The 18,440-nt window shown below is 36.1% G+C and overlaps 2 protein-coding genes across 10 annotated transcripts in view; one reads left to right on the top strand and one right to left on the bottom strand.

Annotated features, from left to right (window-relative positions):
- Positions 1 to 8,768, top strand: part of HLTF (helicase like transcription factor) — a 52,020-nt gene extending 43,252 nt beyond the window's left edge. For 4 of the 6 annotated variants that reach the window (XM_086674499.1, XM_086674497.1, XM_086674498.1 and 1 more), the window contains exons 22-25: positions 140 to 252; positions 558 to 738; positions 3,861 to 3,941; positions 6,581 to 8,768. In XM_086674499.1, coding sequence (XP_086530625.1) covers positions 140 to 252; positions 558 to 738; positions 3,861 to 3,941; positions 6,581 to 6,733 — 528 coding nt within the window. In that variant the 3' untranslated portion in view covers positions 6,734 to 8,768. The remainder of the gene's footprint in view (positions 1 to 139; positions 253 to 557; positions 739 to 3,860; positions 3,942 to 6,580) is intronic. The other 2 variants (XM_086674495.1, XM_086674496.1) reach the window with 2 other exon arrangements.
- A 6,639-nt stretch (positions 8,769 to 15,407) lies between these two features.
- Positions 15,408 to 18,440, bottom strand: part of GYG1 (glycogenin 1) — a 75,925-nt gene continuing 72,892 nt past the window's right edge. For 2 of the 4 annotated variants that reach the window (XM_086674500.1, XM_025914153.2), the window contains exons 7-8: positions 16,591 to 16,641; positions 15,408 to 16,320 (exon numbers count right to left, since the gene is read on the bottom strand). In XM_086674500.1, the coding sequence (XP_086530626.1) occupies positions 16,147 to 16,320; positions 16,591 to 16,641 (225 nt within the window). In that variant the 3' untranslated portion in view covers positions 15,408 to 16,146. The remainder of the gene's footprint in view (positions 16,321 to 16,590; positions 16,642 to 18,440) is intronic. The other 2 variants (XM_086674501.1, XM_025914154.2) reach the window with 1 other exon arrangement.

The raw sequence follows: 18,440 nt of genomic DNA, 5'->3' as shown, positions 1-18,440 counted from the left end.
TGTTTTTAAAAACATTGTCTTTTACTTTTGCATTTTTAGGGAAATAATGGGGCAGGGCCTTTCTTTTCCTAATAAAAAAATTATATGTATTTTGCCTATTCAAAATGGAATCCAACAGGTGTTCTAATTTTTTTTGCAGATTAATGCACTAATGCATGCATTGATTGACTTAAGAAAGAAGAACCCCAACATAAAAAGTTTAGTTGTTTCTCAGTTTACAACATTCCTGTCTTTAATAGAAACACCACTCAGGTAAATTCAGTATTGTTTCTCACTTTGAGTAAAAGGATTTTATGTGTTTTGATAGGGATAGCAAAAAATAATTGTCTTACCAGTTACAGTCATTTCATCTATGTAAAATGATAGAGTCACAATATTTCCTGGGAGCATAGGATTTTAAAGATAAGTCCTGAATTTATCAGAAAAAATACTGACTGGTGGTTAGTAAATATTTGTCAGAATAAATGAGTGGAAGAATTGGTTGAATGAAATTTGTAATTAACATGTTTTTAAAATAGTATAGAAGGTGTTACTTGTCTCTTTTGTCCTTCCATTAGAGCCTCTGGATTTGTGTTTACTCGTTTGGATGGTTCTATGGCACAGAAGAAAAGAGTTGAATCAATTCAGTGTTTTCAAAACACTGAAGCAGGATCTCCAACTATAATGCTTCTATCTTTGAAAGCAGGTGGAGTTGGTTTAAATCTTTCTGCAGCTTCTCGTGTGTTTTTAATGGATCCAGTAAGTAGTTCTGTAGATTTTAAACTTTTTTAAAAAATGAACTGTTTGGTAAATACCTTTATAGTTATAATTGATTGTGAAAACTCTGAGGCAAACTTTAGAAATAGATGATAACTGGGGCGCCTGGGTGGCGCAAGTCGGTTAAGTGTCCGACTTCAGCCAGGTCACTATCTCGCGGTCAGCGAGTTCGAGCCCCGCGTCAGGCTCTGGGCTGATGGCTCAGAGCCTGGAGCCTGTTTCCGATTCTGTGTCTCCCTCTCTCTCTGCCCCTCCCCCATTCATGCTCTGTCTCTCTCTGTCCCAAAAATAAATAAACGTTGAAAAAAAAAAAATTAAAAAAAAAAATAGATGATAACTTAGTAAATGTGTATTGAGGGCTTTTTCTTAAGCACTTTACATATATCAAATGAAATTGTCACAATATCCCTATGAGGTCAATGTATTACTGTCCTTACTTTACAGGTGAGGAAACTGAAGCACAGAGAAGTAAAATAACTTGCCCATCAAAGTCCATGTTTTTAATTTGTGTGCTGCAGTTTTCTACTTCTATATATATGCAATTAGTTTCTGTTATCTGTCATGCTTTTAATGTAGTGGTTTCATCCATTTGGCCAACAAATAATGCAGTCCTATGTTGTGTCAAGGAGTCTTACAGGCACTAGGAATCTAAACAAGGTAGACAAAGTAGCTACCATCATGGTGCTAATAGTCTCAATTTTTAATGTGCAAAGAATGAGGTGGAATGTAATTTCTGACCTCTATCCTCAGAGATTTAGGAGTTCTTAGATGTAACCCAGGAAGCTGTTTTAATACAGACCATAGGTGATTCAGGTGCAGGTGTCCAGCATCACAATTTTAGAAACTAATACCATTCATGGAATATTTTGGATAAATTCTGGCATCTAATAGGGTGCAGTCACATGTGGTTGATATAATATAGGTTTAGCTGTAGAGTGGGAGCTAAAATTCAGGCTGAACTTTACTCACTAAACTGACCTAGGAAGAACATCCACAGAGGAGCAGCACCTTGTTCTAATTGCTCAAAGAGGCTGTTTGAGCTGCAGGCATTCTGGACTAATTTAGTTTCTAATTTGTACTGGGTTACTGTTTGGGCTAGAGGCAACCCTATTTGCTGTTTCTGTGATTCATAGATTTGAGATTTGTGGTTTTAGAGCTTGTTGCCTGAAACTCAGAAAATTTCATAACCAAGTTTACTGATCTACAAATTTGAGTTCTTCTGGTTAGGCCATCTAGTTTATGTATGAACGCACCTCTTACCAAGACTTTTTCCTCACCTGAGGGTAATAACACCCACCCAGTTCAATACTAGCCAGAGCCATATTTTGGCATTCACAGACATTAATGTCATGGATGGCAGTGGTCTGTTGTGTTTTCTTGCCTTAGTTTTGTGGATCAAGTCTTAAATCTTTGCTAGAGTTTTAACTAACCTGATGATATTCTTAAAAGATGATTTTTGGACAGATTTCCAAATTATTTTTTTCTTCCGTTATAATCTTAATACCTGATAAGGAAAAGGTTGATACCAAATATAGTTTTATAAAACTGATGATCAAAAACTATATTCTTTTATCAGTTTACAAAAACTTCTGGAATGTTTTAGTAATTCATAGATTGATTTTCATTGAACATTTTAAATGTTTCTAACTTTGAAATGGAAGCCACGTTCCAGGAAAATAACTCATGAAAATCTTTGACCTTTTCATGGAATATTGCATAAGGGCTAAGGTGTATTTTAAATGTTTGATTATGAACTTTTGATAAAGCTAATTACCTTCCTTCATCAGTACATGTGAGAATGAAAACTGTCAGTTTTAGATCATGAGATAAATTTAGATTCCTGGTAGTCATACTATACATATATTGTCAGCTCATTAGAAGGTTCCTAGATAAAATACAACAGAAAGAATATTTTACTTGGGCTCTTGGTATAACGGTTTCTAAGCATGTCCAATTGTGAAATACAAAATATATACAAAATATGATTATCAGTTTTAGAAAACCATAAGCTAAATATTTCCTTAAAATCTGATTTCTGTACAAAAACCACCCAAAACTCAGATTACAACAGTAGTAAAATCTCCTTTTCCCTAGAGCTCAAAGGAACTTTAAATAGAAGAAAGTAACAGCCTGAGTATGAATCCTACTATAAACTTACTTACATGTGCATTTATGATTTTGTTTAATTTTCAGATAGTACTTTGCTGTGTAAATGTTACTTTTCCCTCAATACCCCATTTTCAGCTTCAAGAATCATCCCATAGTTTAAAATTTAATGATCCCTACACTGATAGTTCATGATAGTATTTCCAAACCATTTGACTCCTGTATTTCTAGACTGAAGAACTCTGTATGTTTCTGTTTATTCTTTTCTTCGCTTCATTGTTTTATTCTTCACTTTAAGACAGTTCCCAAACGGGTGCCTGGGTGGCTCAGTTGAGCATCCAACTCTTGATTTCAGCTCAGGTCATGATCCCAGGGTTGTGGGATGGAGACCCCCGCCCCCACATGAAGCCTACTTAAGATTCTCTCTCTCCCTCTGCCCCTCTCCACAGCTCTCTCTTTAAAAAAAAAAAAAAAGTCTCCATGAGAATGCCTTTGTTTAATGTTACTTTCAGTTCAATTTTGAAGTCACATTCAAATACAGATACAAAAAATTACATCAACAGAGCCTTTAGTTTTAGGACTTTTAACAAATGGAAGTAAAAAAGAAAAACCAGCAAAAAGAAAACTTTTTTTCATAAATGGACCCAATTATGTATCTTTTCTGATGTAAATTAAGCCATTTAAGAGGATGTGTAACCTTTTTTTCCTTTGTTAAACAGATCAACTTCAAAATGAAAAAGAAAAGATACTAATGCTGGGTGCTTTCTATGCATCAGGCACTGTTATTGGATACTAGAAGCAGTGGAGTGAAATGATGGAGAGTAGCTGCTGGTCATAGTAGCAGAGCGGGTGGGGTTCCCAGAGCATTTATGTCAGTATCTAATTCGGTCAGAGAAATTTGAGTCAGTAATAGATGACTGAGTAATACTGAAATGAAAGGATATGTGCAGAAAACTCACAGATCAGGGTGGTAATAAAGCCATTCATATTCTTGTTAGGCCTGGAATCCAGCTGCTGAAGATCAGTGCTTTGACAGATGCCATAGACTTGGCCAGAAGCAAGAAGTTATCATCACAAAAGTGAGTTTTTAAGCCATGTGTTTTAAAATTAAGTTGATTTGGTTTTTAAAATTACACAAAAAAAGTATGAATATATTATTATAAAAGTTTGCAGAATTTATGAAGATCACCTTTAATCTCCTCTAGAGGAAACCACCATCAGTAGTTTAACATGTTAGTCAAAGTCCCTTTCTCTACATAGATTCATTTGTATGTATACATCTCTCCTTTAAAAAATTTCTTTTAAGGTAAATGGGACCATACTTTTTTTTCCCTTAGCAGTATATATTGGGAACTACCATATAAGTACATATAGAGCCTATTCTTTTTTTTCCTATACTAGTAAAGTATACATAAAAATAGTTGAAGTAAATAATATTCAGTTCAGTGTCCAGTTCAGTGGCAGTACTTACTTTCATACTGTCGTGCAGTTATCACCATCATCCATCTCCAGAACTTTTTCATCGCAACTTGAAACTCAGCCCTCAGCAAACAACCTTCTGCTTTCTGTGTATTTGATGACCCTACAAAGCCATTTTTTTTTAACATCTGCATATAGATACATCATAATTTCTTTAGTCTGTTTTGCTAATAAAAACAGTGCCATAATTGGCATTATATTACATAAAAGTACTTCTTCAGGATAGGTTAAGGAAACTAGAATTCTGGATTTAGAACTCTTACAGCTTTCAAGTTTTCAAAATAGGCTTAATGATATAAATTTTTCCTTACATGATGGTCAAAAAAGTGCCCTTTCAGGGCACCTACGTGGCCCAGTTGGTTAAGCATCGGACTTCACCTCAGGTCGTGATCTCATGGTTCATGAATTCGAGTCCCACGTCGGGCTGTGTGCTGACAGCTCGGAGCCTGGAGCCTGTTTCAGATTCTGTGTCTCCCTATCTCTCTCTGTCCCTCTCCCGAGAGCTCATGCTTTCTCTCACAAAATGAATAAACATTAAAAAAAATTTTTGTAAAAGTCCCATTTCAATTTACGTATACCTAAGACTTTGAGTATATTTCGCTTATCTGTTAATATTTTTTTCTGTGAATTGGTTGGTGTTTGCCCAGTTTTCATGAAGTACAAATATAGTCTTATAAAATAAAGGAGTCTTTTGTACAGTCTGATTTAAAATTTGTTAGGTAGATTGCAGATGGTTTGTTATCAAGCTTTTCCTTTGAACTAGTTGTGTTTTTTATGATTTTAAAACAGGTCAGCTTTTTAAAAATACCTTATGGATTTTAAGATCTTAGAATTTATCTTCAAATTTAAAAACAAATCCCTCCCATATTCTTTTAAAATGTCTTATCTTTTAGGAGTCATGATATGGTTCTTTTTTCAAATGAAGAGCTGTGTGCTCCATCTTTTTTTTTTTTTTTTTAAAGTATATCCTTTTTTTCTCCTTATTTGAAATGTCACTTTTATCATAAACGAGTTCATATATATTAACGTGAGTCTCTTTCTGGACTTTTGTTCCTGTGTTCCGGTTTCACTAATTTCTTTTCCTAATCCCAGGACAATATCACTTTAATAATTATTATGGTTTTTTAAAGTATGCTTTGATAACTAGCAGGACAAAGTGTTCTCATTAACCCTTTTTTTTTCAGGACTGGTTAATATGATTATTTACTCTTGAATTGAACTGTGGGTTTATAAGTTACCAGATCCCATTTAAGAAATTTTTGGGGTTTATTGAATTTATGATCAATTTGAGAATGGTCTCCTTTATAAATAAGGAGTGTTCCCATACAAGAATTTAGTATGTCTCTCTACAGTTACTGGGATCTCTACACAATGTTGAATAGTAGTAGTGATAGTAATCATTCTTGACCTGTTCCTTTTATTGTTTTAAGTGTACTGTACTTGGTAAAGTTCTAGTGGATACATTTAAGATTGAGGACATTTATTTGTAGGTTAATGAGGATATTTTTTAATCAAGGTTTTTATCAGAAATGTTTAATTTTTTTATTTTTGAGAGAGAGCATGAGTGGGAGAAAGGCAGAGAGAGAGGGACACACAGAATCTGAAGCAAGCTCCAGGCTCTGAGCTCTACACAGAGCCCAACATGGGGCTTGAACTCATGAAAACCATGAGATCATGACATGAGTCAAAACTGGACACTTAATCTGACTGAGCCACCCAGGGCGCCCCTATCAGAAATTCTTCTTAGTAGGCATCTTTTTTCTCTTTAACTTTTTCAGATTGTAAGTTAAACCAGGTAAAGGCTTATTCCATTTCTTGGAAAATCTCATTTGGCTATTTAAATATAATGCTAAATTTATATTGCTAATTCCAGTTACAGAGTTGCCTATAAAGTTTGCTTATAGGTTTGCTATGGTGCTGTTGTAAAGATGTAACTTTATGGGCTTACAGCCATATTCTTTATACAAGAAAGCCATACTTAGTGATGAGGGAAAGCAGTGTTCAGCTGTAGTTACTATGTCATGTTCTGAATATACTCACTGCATATTGAGAAAAAAAGAGCTAAATAGTTTATAATAGATTATTGAGCAATTTTAAAAGCTTTGTAATACAGTAGAAAAGCAGATTTCCTTATAGTGGACCAAGATTTTATCATGTCTTAATTTTCATTTTTTTTACATTGAAGATTTTAAATATTGTAACCTAAAAGTACTTACCATTTTTTTTTTCTTTTTTAAAGTTCATTGTGAAGGATTCTGTTGAAGAAAATATGCTGAAAATACAAAACACAAAGAGAGAACTTGCTGCTGGAGCCTTTGGAACTAAAAAAACAAATGCTAATGAAATGAAACAAGCTAAAATTAATGAGATCAGAACTTTAATTGATTTATAATTTGTGGGATTTTGGTAAGGTCAGTTTGATTAGATATATACAGAAATTTTGGAAATGAGAAAATACAGAGTTTTAGAAATGAGATCTAGAGAGTATGCCTTCTAAAAGGAGCATATCGTTTTATATTAGTAAAGTATGATCTCTTCTATATATGAACCTATTTTTAATGATATTTCAAATAGCAATAAGTTCTGTTACATACTGTGGCCTAAAATAATTTTTTGAGAAAAAAAGTTACTTTTTCAATTTTTCATAGTATCTTTGCTGAGTATTTTCATATATCTTTCAAGTACTCAGCTTTTTCATATTTCAAATAAGGTCAAACCTTTTATACTTTTGATTGAATAAAGAGTTATTTTCTGTGTTGGACATAATTCGTTAATCACTAGAGCTTCCCATTTGTGATGCTATATAGATTCACAGTCCCTGTAAACAGTTAGTATGTATAGACTATATACAAGAGATTTTATTACTTTGAAAAACCGTATTTACATTCCAGAACCAAACCTTAAATGAGAGACCTAATTCCAGGTTAGCAAGTTACTTACAATTTTTTTTTGGCAGTTTGAGATACAATTCACATTGGTGACTTGCAGTTTTATGTTTATGAAAATATTAGGGACTGTGTTAGAACACTTTTTCTCCATTTTAGTCCAGTTAGTACTATTGTTGTTTAAATGTAATTTGATGTGCTAGTGTGTAAATACAGTCTGTGGGGGTGAGAAGTAACCAATTCTACCCAGTTTGATTTGAATATTTAAATTATGTCATTGCTGAATAGATATTTCTATATGTATAATTTTTATTTATGTAGCTTTTTTTAAAAAAATAACTTTATAAATTTTTATAATTCAGAAGACTACTATATGTGAGAGGCGTGATATCTGGATGGAAGTTGGGCTGGATGACCTCCAAAATCGTTTCAACTCTTAAAGACATCTTAATCCTGAATGGAAAAATTTCTTTGTTATTGTGTTTAGAATCAGACTTTGATTTTGGAACTTCAGTAATTCATCCTTACACTTATCTATAAAATTAGTCCTCTTTTTCTTCCTTTTTGTTAATAAGCAGACTCACAGTAGTTGCCACGGCATTCTAGAGGACTCTGAGTCACATTTAAAACAAGCTCTACGTTTGGCAATCACGTTAGGTAGTCAGTAGTGTTTTTCCTTAAAAGAAACTTTGCTCCAGAGACAGATTAATTACTGTAACAGAAGCTTCTGTTTGACGATACAGACTTAAGAACACCATATAGTTTATAGTGTTAAGAAATGACTTGACTTAAAGAGGATCTTGGAGGCAGTGTTGTGTTCCAGGGCATACATCTAGATATGTGCTAAACCCATCAACAGCTAAATTCTCCCCTCCCTGTGTTGTCTCTTGCTCCAAGGGCAGCAAGAATCTTTCCAGTCTCTTTTCTCTTTGGCATCAGGTAAGGCAGAGGGCTGGTTAAAAGATCAACAGACTTTTCTGCACAGATAAGAGTGGAATAATAACTTCGGGTTAGTCCCCTGGCATTAGGAGCAATGGGGAATTTCTGTACCTTGTAGAACTAGCATTACACAAAATCAGGTTGATCAGAATCTGATGAAATACAGTATGTGGATTTCTAAGTGCCAACACACTTGTGAGATTTAAGTACAAAAAGTTTTCAACAAAAAATACATAATCTACTCTTCTTGCTTTATAAAGGCAGAGCCTTGCAAACATAAAAGTGAAGATTTTGCTTGCTTCTTTACCCATTTATAGACTTGTTTTAAAACTCATAATGATAAATTTGGCAAGTCATTTAAAAAATATCTTTTTTGTGAAGTCCTATTAAGTGGTGTTAAAAAATTTAATTCTTCCTAAGAAAATCTATAAACTACCGGAATGAAAAGTTCATATTATTCAATGCTGTTTCATCATTATGTAGAATAATAGCTTTAGAAATATCTTGAACACACTGTATTCCCACTTGTGGTTCAAACTGAATTTTGTGGTTCAAACTGGATTTTGTTTTGAATTTAAAATCAATAAAAGTTTTAAAAATTGGCTTCAGTGCCATAATTTTGGTGACTTCTTTGAAGAAAATTTATCTCATGCTGTGAAGATATCTATATTACACAATTGTGTTTTTTACTGACAGTACATAAAAAGTACTATGAATAACTAGTTTCCTCATTCTTCCCACCTTTTTTATTTTGGTCAATTAGGTTCCATTTCTTGTTTAGAAATCAGAGTGTATATGTGTTTAAAGTTTGTTAAATGTCTTGATCTTCTAAAACATCGGTTCCGAGTCTTTTTATTTCCTCATCTGCCAGAAAAGAGGTATGGTAATACCTATGTATAGTGGTATCAGTAGCATAGCACTCTGAATTGTAGATTTTGCCTAATCTAGGATTGAAATAGTAAATCAAGAAAATGTTTATTACTAGTGAGTACCAATGAAATTATCTTCAAGCAGTATATTCTGTCGGGAGAAGTCAAAGGCTTTGTATTTTTTACATTCTTTATGGTACTTGCCGAAAGTTCTGTTCAGTAGGATTTGGAAGATGCATTAAAAATAGGATGGCGTGCCTGGGTAGCTTGTGCCCGGTTAAGCGTCTGACTTCAGCTCAGGTCATGATCTCGCGGTTCATGGGTTCAAGCCCTGCATCGGTTTTGTGCTGACAGCTCAGAGACTGGAGCCTGCTTCAGATTCTGTGTCTCCCTCTCTTTGCCCCTTCCCCGCTCACACTCTCTCTCAAAAATAAACATTTAAAAAAATATACGAGGACAAATTTTATGTTTGGTTTAATGAGAACTCAAATGTTCAATCTTAAGTTTTTAGCTATATTAACTTTAAGGTATTTGCAAAAGGCATAATACAGTTTTCCCTCAGTCATTAATAAGTGTGTAGTAACCTTCCTTACAAGTTTACATTCTGGAATGTGGAACCTTATTTGTGCAGTACTTGTGAATAAGAAGAGCCAAAAATACTGGTAGCTGTGAATAATGACTGAGACGCTTCCCTGCAGTAATGCCTACTTCAAAGGGGAAACTTGATTAGAAACCTTGTAAGCAGACAGGTTATCTTCCCGTATTAATATATTCATACTTCTTATAAGGGAGAGTAGTCTTTTATATGAAGCCATAATAACTTATTCCATTTTAAAGGATAAAGGACTTATTCTCAGTTTTTGATTAAAATGAGGTATTTTTTTAATGTTTATTTGAGAGACCGAGCACGAGTGGGGTAAGGGCAGAGAGAGGGAGACAGAATCTGAGGCAGGTTCCAGGCTCTGAGCTGTCAGCACACAGCCCAATGCAGGGCTTGAACTCAGGAACCCTGAGATCATGACCTAAGTGGAAGTTGGATGCTTAACCAACTGAACAACCCAGGTGCCCCTAAAAAATGAGAGGTTTCCAGTTCCTTATTCAACCTTTCTGATCAAGAGTCTCCTGACAAATTTAAACCCATTTCTACTTTTAATATAAAAATTGATTTCTATAGGAAAGGAATACAATTTTAATAATGTTTGTATTTCAATATATATGGCATAGGCCACCCTCATGAACCTGAACCAAGTGTCCAAAAGTTTGTATTAACTAAGGTTACATTGGGACTTCATTTAGAAGGCCATCAAATGTCAAAATGATTGCTTAGATTGATGGCTAAAAAAGAAAAAATTCTAGGACAGGTCTTTGTAGGTTGAAACTCAATTCTAAGAGGCTATTTAATGGGACCAGAAAGGATATTAAGAGTCATCAAAGAGTATATATATTGTTAAGTATGTGCTGCACTTACTGAAGAGAGATGAATATTTCAAGAAGGTTTTCAGTAAGTTTGCTGCCTTTTCAACATTCTAGTTAATTAAAAATAAAGGCAGATAAAATTAACCAGGATAAAGCTTCCTGAATGCTTAATTTATCCTTTTTGTTAGGCGAGGGAAGGGCTATTCCCTAGTGGTACATTGTAGCATTTTAAAGAAATCTTGCCCTGGTATCAGTATGTTGATAAAGAAAAGGTAAATTAAGTATTTCATGAGAAACATTCTAGTGAAAGAGATGGAGACCTAATAGGCCGCTTGCACATACAGATGAAGTAAGGAGCTAAACATTTAATTTTTTTATTATAAAAAGTATCAGCAGAAGAGAGGGACAGGGGGACGGGGGGGGCGGGGGGAGAGAGAGAATCTCAAGCAGGCTCCACGTTTGGCACAGATCCCACCTGGATCATGACCTGAGCTGAGATCAAGAGTTAGACTCTCAAGCTACTGAGCCACCCAGGGGCCCCAAGATAACCATTCATTTTGTATATGAATTATAGACCTTGAGCAAGCATGGAGCTAATCTCCAAAGGCATGGATCTGACCTTTGTGTAGGCAAATTTGTCTTACAGCCTAAAGCTGTTCTACCACTGTTCACAAGGAGATTTTTTTTAAAGGATATATTGATCCTCTACAAATGTTCTTATAATCCGAGTTATTTTTGCCATTTTACACATCTTACTAGGTGACCTTTGGTATTTTAGGATCTCTGGAAAAGATTTTACAGTGTAATTGTGCAGCTTTGCATGGAAAAGTTAGTACTTTACCTTCATTAAGGCATATCCTTGGAAGATAAAGGAAAGAAATCTGTCTAGCCTAGTTCAGGGACTTCTCATAGCCTCTTGACACTTTTATGCATGTTATGCTATTTTCTATAGTATGCTTATCCTTTCAGATTCCAAGTTAATTAGCCTTCAATATATACTTATTTAAAATAAGTTATGTAAGCCTTTTTAGAGTTTTAGCTCTCATGCAATGTAAAACAGGAAACAAAAAATATTAAGGCAAAAAACATGGAGTCATAGGTTTGATTTCCCCCACACACATCAAATTTGAGGCTTTCATATCTTTTCTCAATGGTAAAAAGAAAAGGCTTTGAATCTTGTAGTTCTTTTGCTACAGGTAAGTTCCAAAATACACTTATCTGGATTACCTATTGCATGGCCACAATAAAGCAGTATTCGTTGTCTGAAGACTGGGTTTCTGTTCATCTCAACCAGGGAGGGACCCAGGAGCCAGAAAGACTTTGACCACCTAAAATAATAGGCTTCACTAAATCCATATACAGTTGACCTTTGAACCAACTGTATATGGTGCTGACCCCATGTGCTGTTGAAAATCTGCATATAATTTGATTCTCCAAAAACTTAGCCTACTAATAAATAGCCTACTCTTAGCCAGAAGCCTTACTGATAACACTCAACACATACTTAAAAAAAAAAAAATACAGGGGCGCCTGGGTGGCGCAGTCGGTTAAGCGTCCGACTTCAGCCAGGTCACGATCTCGCGGTCCGGGAGTTCAAGCCCCGCGTCAGGCTCTGGGCTGATGGCTCGGAGCCTGGAGCCGGTTTCCGATTCTGTGTCTCCCTCTCTCTGCCCCTCCCCCGTTCATGCTCTGTCTCTCTCTGTCCTAAAAATAAATAAACGGGAAAAAAAAATTAAATAAAAAAAAAATACAGTATAAAAAGTATATATAAAGTTTGTGCGGGGGGGGGGGGGGGGAAGAGCAGAGAGAATCCTAACAGGTTCTGCACTGTCAGCATGGAGCCCAATGTGGGGCTTAAACCCACAAACCATGAGATTATGACGTGAGCCAAAATCAAGAGTCAGGTACTTAACTGAGCCAGCCAGGCACCCCTATTACATACTGTATTCTTAAAATGAAGCTAGAGAAAATTATTAAAATCATAAAATACAGGACACTGCGTCCAAAAAAAAAAAATCCATGTATAAGTGTACCCTCACAGTTCAACCTGTGTTGTTCAAGGGCTAACTGTACTAGCATTCAAAGGCCCTATTTCTGAACATTTGACTCTTCCTAGAATTTTTATTGTAGGCAAACAGTAGTGAGAAATGGTAACTGTCAGAGACTGAACATCAAGAAACAAGTGAATACAGAATAAGTAAGTAGACGACAAGAGTTGAACTGCTTAGAAGGTGTAAGGAGCCCTTGCCCTTATAGGTAAATGTTGACCCCGAATACATCAGAATATTATAGCATAGTCCTATTAACAGAAGTAGTGTCTCTTCTAGGCCCATAAAACTGCTGAAAACAGGATAAAGAGAGTTGTAGGAAACAAAGTATGTTCAGAAGCTGAATCGTGTTTGTTTCAGCCAAAACTCACAACAAATTCTATCCTTGGGTTTTACCCACTTATTTTTACATTATAATTTCAAGCAGCCTATTTAGGAATGCCTTTGTGAAAGGTATTTCCCAAGTCCTATTTCAAGCCACTGTCCTTATCCCTATAGCAAAATGAAAGCTGTTCGATTAAATTGTGTTACTCCCCAGAGACTTCTGGCATTTGTATTTCTGGTTATATAGAGGTTTCTCTGATCTCATGGGTCTGTTCTAACCATACATTTGTTTAAAGCAGAGCAGAGCTATGGAGCTTGGAGTACAAAAATTTGAATCAAAATCGTCTGCAGAGTATTTACCTCTCTTATTTTCTGATTATCTGCAAAATGAGTACACTATATATATGTCATAGGATATGAGAATTGAGATGTAAATGCCCAGTAAGTTTTCTTTCCTTTTTGCTTTTTTTTTTTTTTACAGTTTTATTTATAGGAGATTGAATTTCAGCAGCTGAAACTCAGAGAAATAAGTTAATCAAATAACTTACCCAAGTATAAAAAGATTGTAATCGATTTGTGTATTTGTAATAACAAGCTGAGAAAAAGCAAACCATAGCAGACTATTTTAAGGACGAGCCAAATCTTACTTAATGCTCCAAGTCTCAGTGACATTAAAAAGGTAAACGCTACACAAATACATTTATAGATGTTATTTATGGTAACGTTTCCTCTATTACTCACAGAGCCGAGATTGTCTTTTGGAAAGGCTTTAATCAGAAGGTGGCCCCCCGGCTATGCAACAATCACCTCATCGCTTCATGCCTCTTCTGCTGAAAACCTCACTCCCTATTGTATTGGTATAAATACCTCAATGTATCTAGTGGTTCTCAAATGTCATTTGGGACAGTCTTTTGGATTGCCTGGTAGTTACTTGAAACGGAGATACTATGGCCTCAGCCAAGACCTACTGAATCAGAATTTGTAAGTGATGAGGTGTAAAAAACTGTACTCACAATTAAGTTTCCAGTGTTTTAGGGAGCAGTGAGGTCGGAGACACAGTTGCTCGAACACCTCATCTTCTGTTCCTCCTTTCTCCTCCTCATCCAAGCCATCGGCGACTTCACTGCCTTCATCCTGGTGAAAGGTATGCTGCATTACCACTGTCTCTCTCCAGGACCACTACAGTAAACTAACTGTCCTTCCCATCAAGTCTTTTGTCCTTCATTCAAGCTGTTTTCCACCAGTTGCAAAAGGAGTGTTCTTAAAATGTAAACCCTAAAGGTAAGGCAATTAGATCTTTAGGAACAACTGCAATGGACTGAAACTAACCACATTAAAATTCATTAATTCATAATGATGCTTAGAACATAATCCCCCCCAAAACCACACTGGTTACCTTTGGAGGATGCCAGGAAACCAGTTCCTTATTTGTATACACATCTTCCTCAACTTATGATGGGGTTACATCTCGATAATCCCCCCCCCCCCCATACAAATATCCTGGGATTTAGGAGTATTTTGAGAAGAGCTATCAAAGCGCCTGATGCATGGAGGCACTTAAATCTTTGGTAAAAGTGCTTTGTATATTTGAGGATTATAGCAACTCATTCTCCACCAGTCCAAATAATTGTAGTGTTATCTTCAGAAATCACTTATTTAATATTCTACAATTTTAGGGAAGTCCTCAGGTTCTTCTGGAGCTCTCCGAAAGCCAGCCTCCAGAATTCCAGCTTGCCTCCAGAATTCCATACACCCCTCTATTCATTCACACCCACATTGAATAGGGCTCACCTGTGTAACCCATAGGATATTGGAGAAAGAAGGGCAACCTTGGTTGATTAGGCCATAAAAGCCATTGCAGTTTCCACCCAATTAATGCTCTCAAGTTTCTTCTCATCATGGTCTTCTCTCCTGTATTTTTGTTTTTCCCCAATAGAATGATCTCTGATTACTCACATTGGTTTTAAAAGGTCATTTTGGGGCACCTGGGTGGCTCGGTCGGTTAAGCATCTGGCTTCAGCTCAGGTCATGATCTCACGGTTCGTGGGTTCGAGCCCTGTGTTGGGCTTTGTGCTGACAACTCGGAACCTGGAGCCTTCAGCTTCTGGGTCTCCCTCTCTTTCTGCCCCTCCCCCACTCATGCTCACTCTCTAAAGAATAAACAAACATTAAAAAAAATTAAATAAAGGTCATTTTGGATCCTGCCCTTCCCTGGCTTGCCACATCCTTGCAGCCTAGAATCATCTGTACATTTAATTAATATCCTTTATACTTCTCAATTCATGAAGACACCGGTTCCAGTACTAACTGTCCTGAAAGATTATCAAATATGTTCAGAGACTGATAATGATTTGGTGTTATAATATTTTCCAAAATCTGAATACTCAACTTAATATGGACATAAAATGCGGGTGACAGATTAAATACATCTGATCTCACTTTCCTCCATCAATCACACCCATCACCATCACTGGAGAACACAATATTTAAATATTTCTAGATATCTAGAAAGCAATTCCAGTGTCAAGTGTTACACTGGTTTTTAAAACACTGACCAATTCCAAAACTCATGAAAAACTACTTGATACGTTTTTTTCAAGGGGAATGGGAATCCTTTATTTAGACAACCAGGATATGGCAAGAAGTCTTTATTTTCATACAGGGTGCCACTGCAGGTAACCATCAGAGAACACATGGCTGTTTACAGATACAGAGAACTGAACAAAAGCGTTTTTGCATGCTGTAAACTGTACATAGAAAACTGGTGAACAACTTCAGACACTGAAATTAGGAAATAGAATGGGTTAACACCATCTGTTGATAGGTTTATGAATCCCTCAGCAGTGTTCTAGGCTGTCTTTACCTGTAAGCACAATTACAATCGCTCTGGTGGCCTCTGGACAATTCTAAATTGTGGGTCTAGTCAAAGGTATAACAAGCAAGCACGAGAGAGATACCCTGTCCCATTCTGAAGAGAGGCGGATTTAGAGCCTGTCTTGGCAACGTTTCTAGAGTCGATACAGCCAATTTAATAGCTTGAGTTTCCCTTACCACATAGGTCAGCAAAATCAAGAATCTCTGACCGTCTGTGAATAAGCCTAGGGTTAAAAAGCAGAACACTGTCCACACATAACAGAACTGCTACTTCACAACTTTTGCCCAGTTCTCACCTGTTGTCCTGCAAAATCCCCTCATCTGATGAATTTTAATTTTAGCAAAGCTTCTAGCAACTGTAACAGACCTTGCTTAACCCAGCTCTAGATACTAAGCATCTGAAACAAGTGCCTGTGAAATGGATGTGTCCATGGGAAAATGGCAGCGTTTCTACTGGAGGTAAGTGTCAAGTTTCCTCTTGATGTTGTCAAAGGAATCTGCTCCCATGTAATCGGCCTGGCCCTGTTCCCACCGCTCCTTCCGTTCTTCTGAGGACACAAAAGGCTGTGCTGTAGCCGGGATCTCCCCGAGGGACAGATGTGATACGGCTCCCGAGACACCTTCCTAGAAAGGAGAGCATAATCAGACTCCTTGAGAGCTGAAAAACAGACTGTTTTAAAAGAACGCAGGAAGTTGAAGAAGGTGAGAAAAGCCAGGATGAATTATCATGCAAAGTAGCAAAAACTGAAAAGTATTACATGAAACAAACAAACAAAAAAGACACAGGAATACAAGGGTCATATGATTTTTTTCCTAACGAAATGAAGACTTCTGGACTCAGTGAAAACATTGGGAGAACAAAGTAATTAGGGTTAATGTTTAAGTTCTGCATACCTTTCTACAGAAGCCACAAGAGAAAGCCAGTGTATAGACCAAGTCTGAAAGCTGCAAACAGTTCATTAGAAAGTGTAAGATGGATGGACAAGGGAACACAAGTCTCACGATAAATTCTCGATCTGTGTGGGCTCTGAAAGGTTGAGAACTTAAACAAAATGATACCTCAGAGTCTAAGCTTCACAAAGGACCTAACCAGAGAGCCACACCACATACACAAGTTGTCAGGTTAGAAACGTGAGAGCTTAATTGTTTGAGACTATGCACCAAATGTCTCTGCTTGTTGAAGCTTATTATCAAGAAGCATCTCATCTTGTAGCATGTGTGAATTTAATTTGCTTAATCTGGATCAACTGTTTCCATTCCCATCTCTTTTCCTTGGTTCCTAATTCTCAGTCCTTGGGTTGTGGAAGCAACAGGGTAAATGTGCAGGAAATGGAGCAAACCTACTCTACGTTAAATTAGGTTCTCATGACTTATACAAAGGCAATTAACTTCAAGTGCACAATAAAAGGATATCAAAGCTATTCTTCAAAAAGCTCTGAGGTGAGAAGGTACTAGAACTAGCAGAGAAAAAGGAAGGCGAATGAAACCATACAGGTACTGCTCTATAATGGAGGAAACAGTAGAACGAAATTTTTGATTACTGGTTTTTGTTGCTATACATATGTAAGTGTGTATGTGTGTGTTTATATATACTGGAACTCCAAGGCATCTGGGCAGATTCCGGGAGATTATTTTATAGCTGAAGCAACATTAAGTCCTCACCCTAGATTAGCCCTGCCTTTGCTTCCACTTGCAACAGGAATGATACAGGGAGTTTCTTCCAGAATTCTCTACTTCATGATATTTGTCAGAAGGTAACAGTCTTGCAGACCTAGATTTGAGTCCCAGTTCTGCTTTTGATGGGTATGTTATATAACTAACAGAGGTTATTTAACTTCTTTAGGCCTCAGTTAATGTTAATATACAAAAAGAACATAGTAACAATAATACTTGACAGAGTAGTTGTCAGGGTTCTGTAATAATAGCTAACTTTGTTTAAGCACTATGTGCCAGGCAACATTCCAAGTATTGTACCAATATTATTTCATAGTCCGTAGAAAGCAATTAGGGTAAGAATGTTAGTGTTATTTATTGTTCCCTTTCTCCATTTTATATATTGGTACAAGTGCTAATAAGTAAAATGGCTAAAATCTCTACTATGGCAAATAAAAGGATCTCTTACAACTTTTAGCCTCTTATAATTATACCAAGGTAATTAACTGATTAGACTGGATTAACATTCACTCATTCAATTCTATTCTTTATATCTTAATATGTAGCATAAAAGTATAATTTCTCATCCTCTTCCCATTTTTCCAAAAGAATAAACCTCACAGGAAGACTTTTAAAGTCAGAAGAGTCTAAGTAGTTTGGTGTTTTAAATGTTAATGTCATCTTCCTCTTACAAGATTTTTTTCAAGATCCTACGTAACCATAAGAGCACAAACACAGCAAACCAAAATAATCCTAGAAAAGTATCTGTTGTTTCATGTTCCTATTATTGTAATGTTCACTGAAAAATACATTCTTCTAAGCAGATGGCAAAAATAAAATACATATATTTAAATGTTTGCAGTTTCTTTGAAAAAGTGTCCATTCATCTAAAGCATGAAACAGGGCACTATCTAAACCTTAGGAATAATCTCAGAACCTTAGGACAATGAGCTAAGAATTCTGTAGATATTAGATACACACACACGCGCGCACACACACACACACACACACATATATATATATATGCACATATATATATATACACACCTCTAAAACCCTTTCTTATGCTCTCAGATCTAATCGAAATTTGC

This window comes from Puma concolor, chromosome C2, assembly GCF_028749965.1.
Source record: "Puma concolor isolate L17-30 chromosome C2, mPumCon1.1.hap2, whole genome shotgun sequence".
NCBI classification, from domain to species: Eukaryota; Metazoa; Chordata; class Mammalia; order Carnivora; family Felidae; genus Puma; species Puma concolor.
The sequence above is the reverse complement of the archived record's forward strand: the minus strand, read 5'-3'. Positions and strand labels throughout refer to the sequence as shown.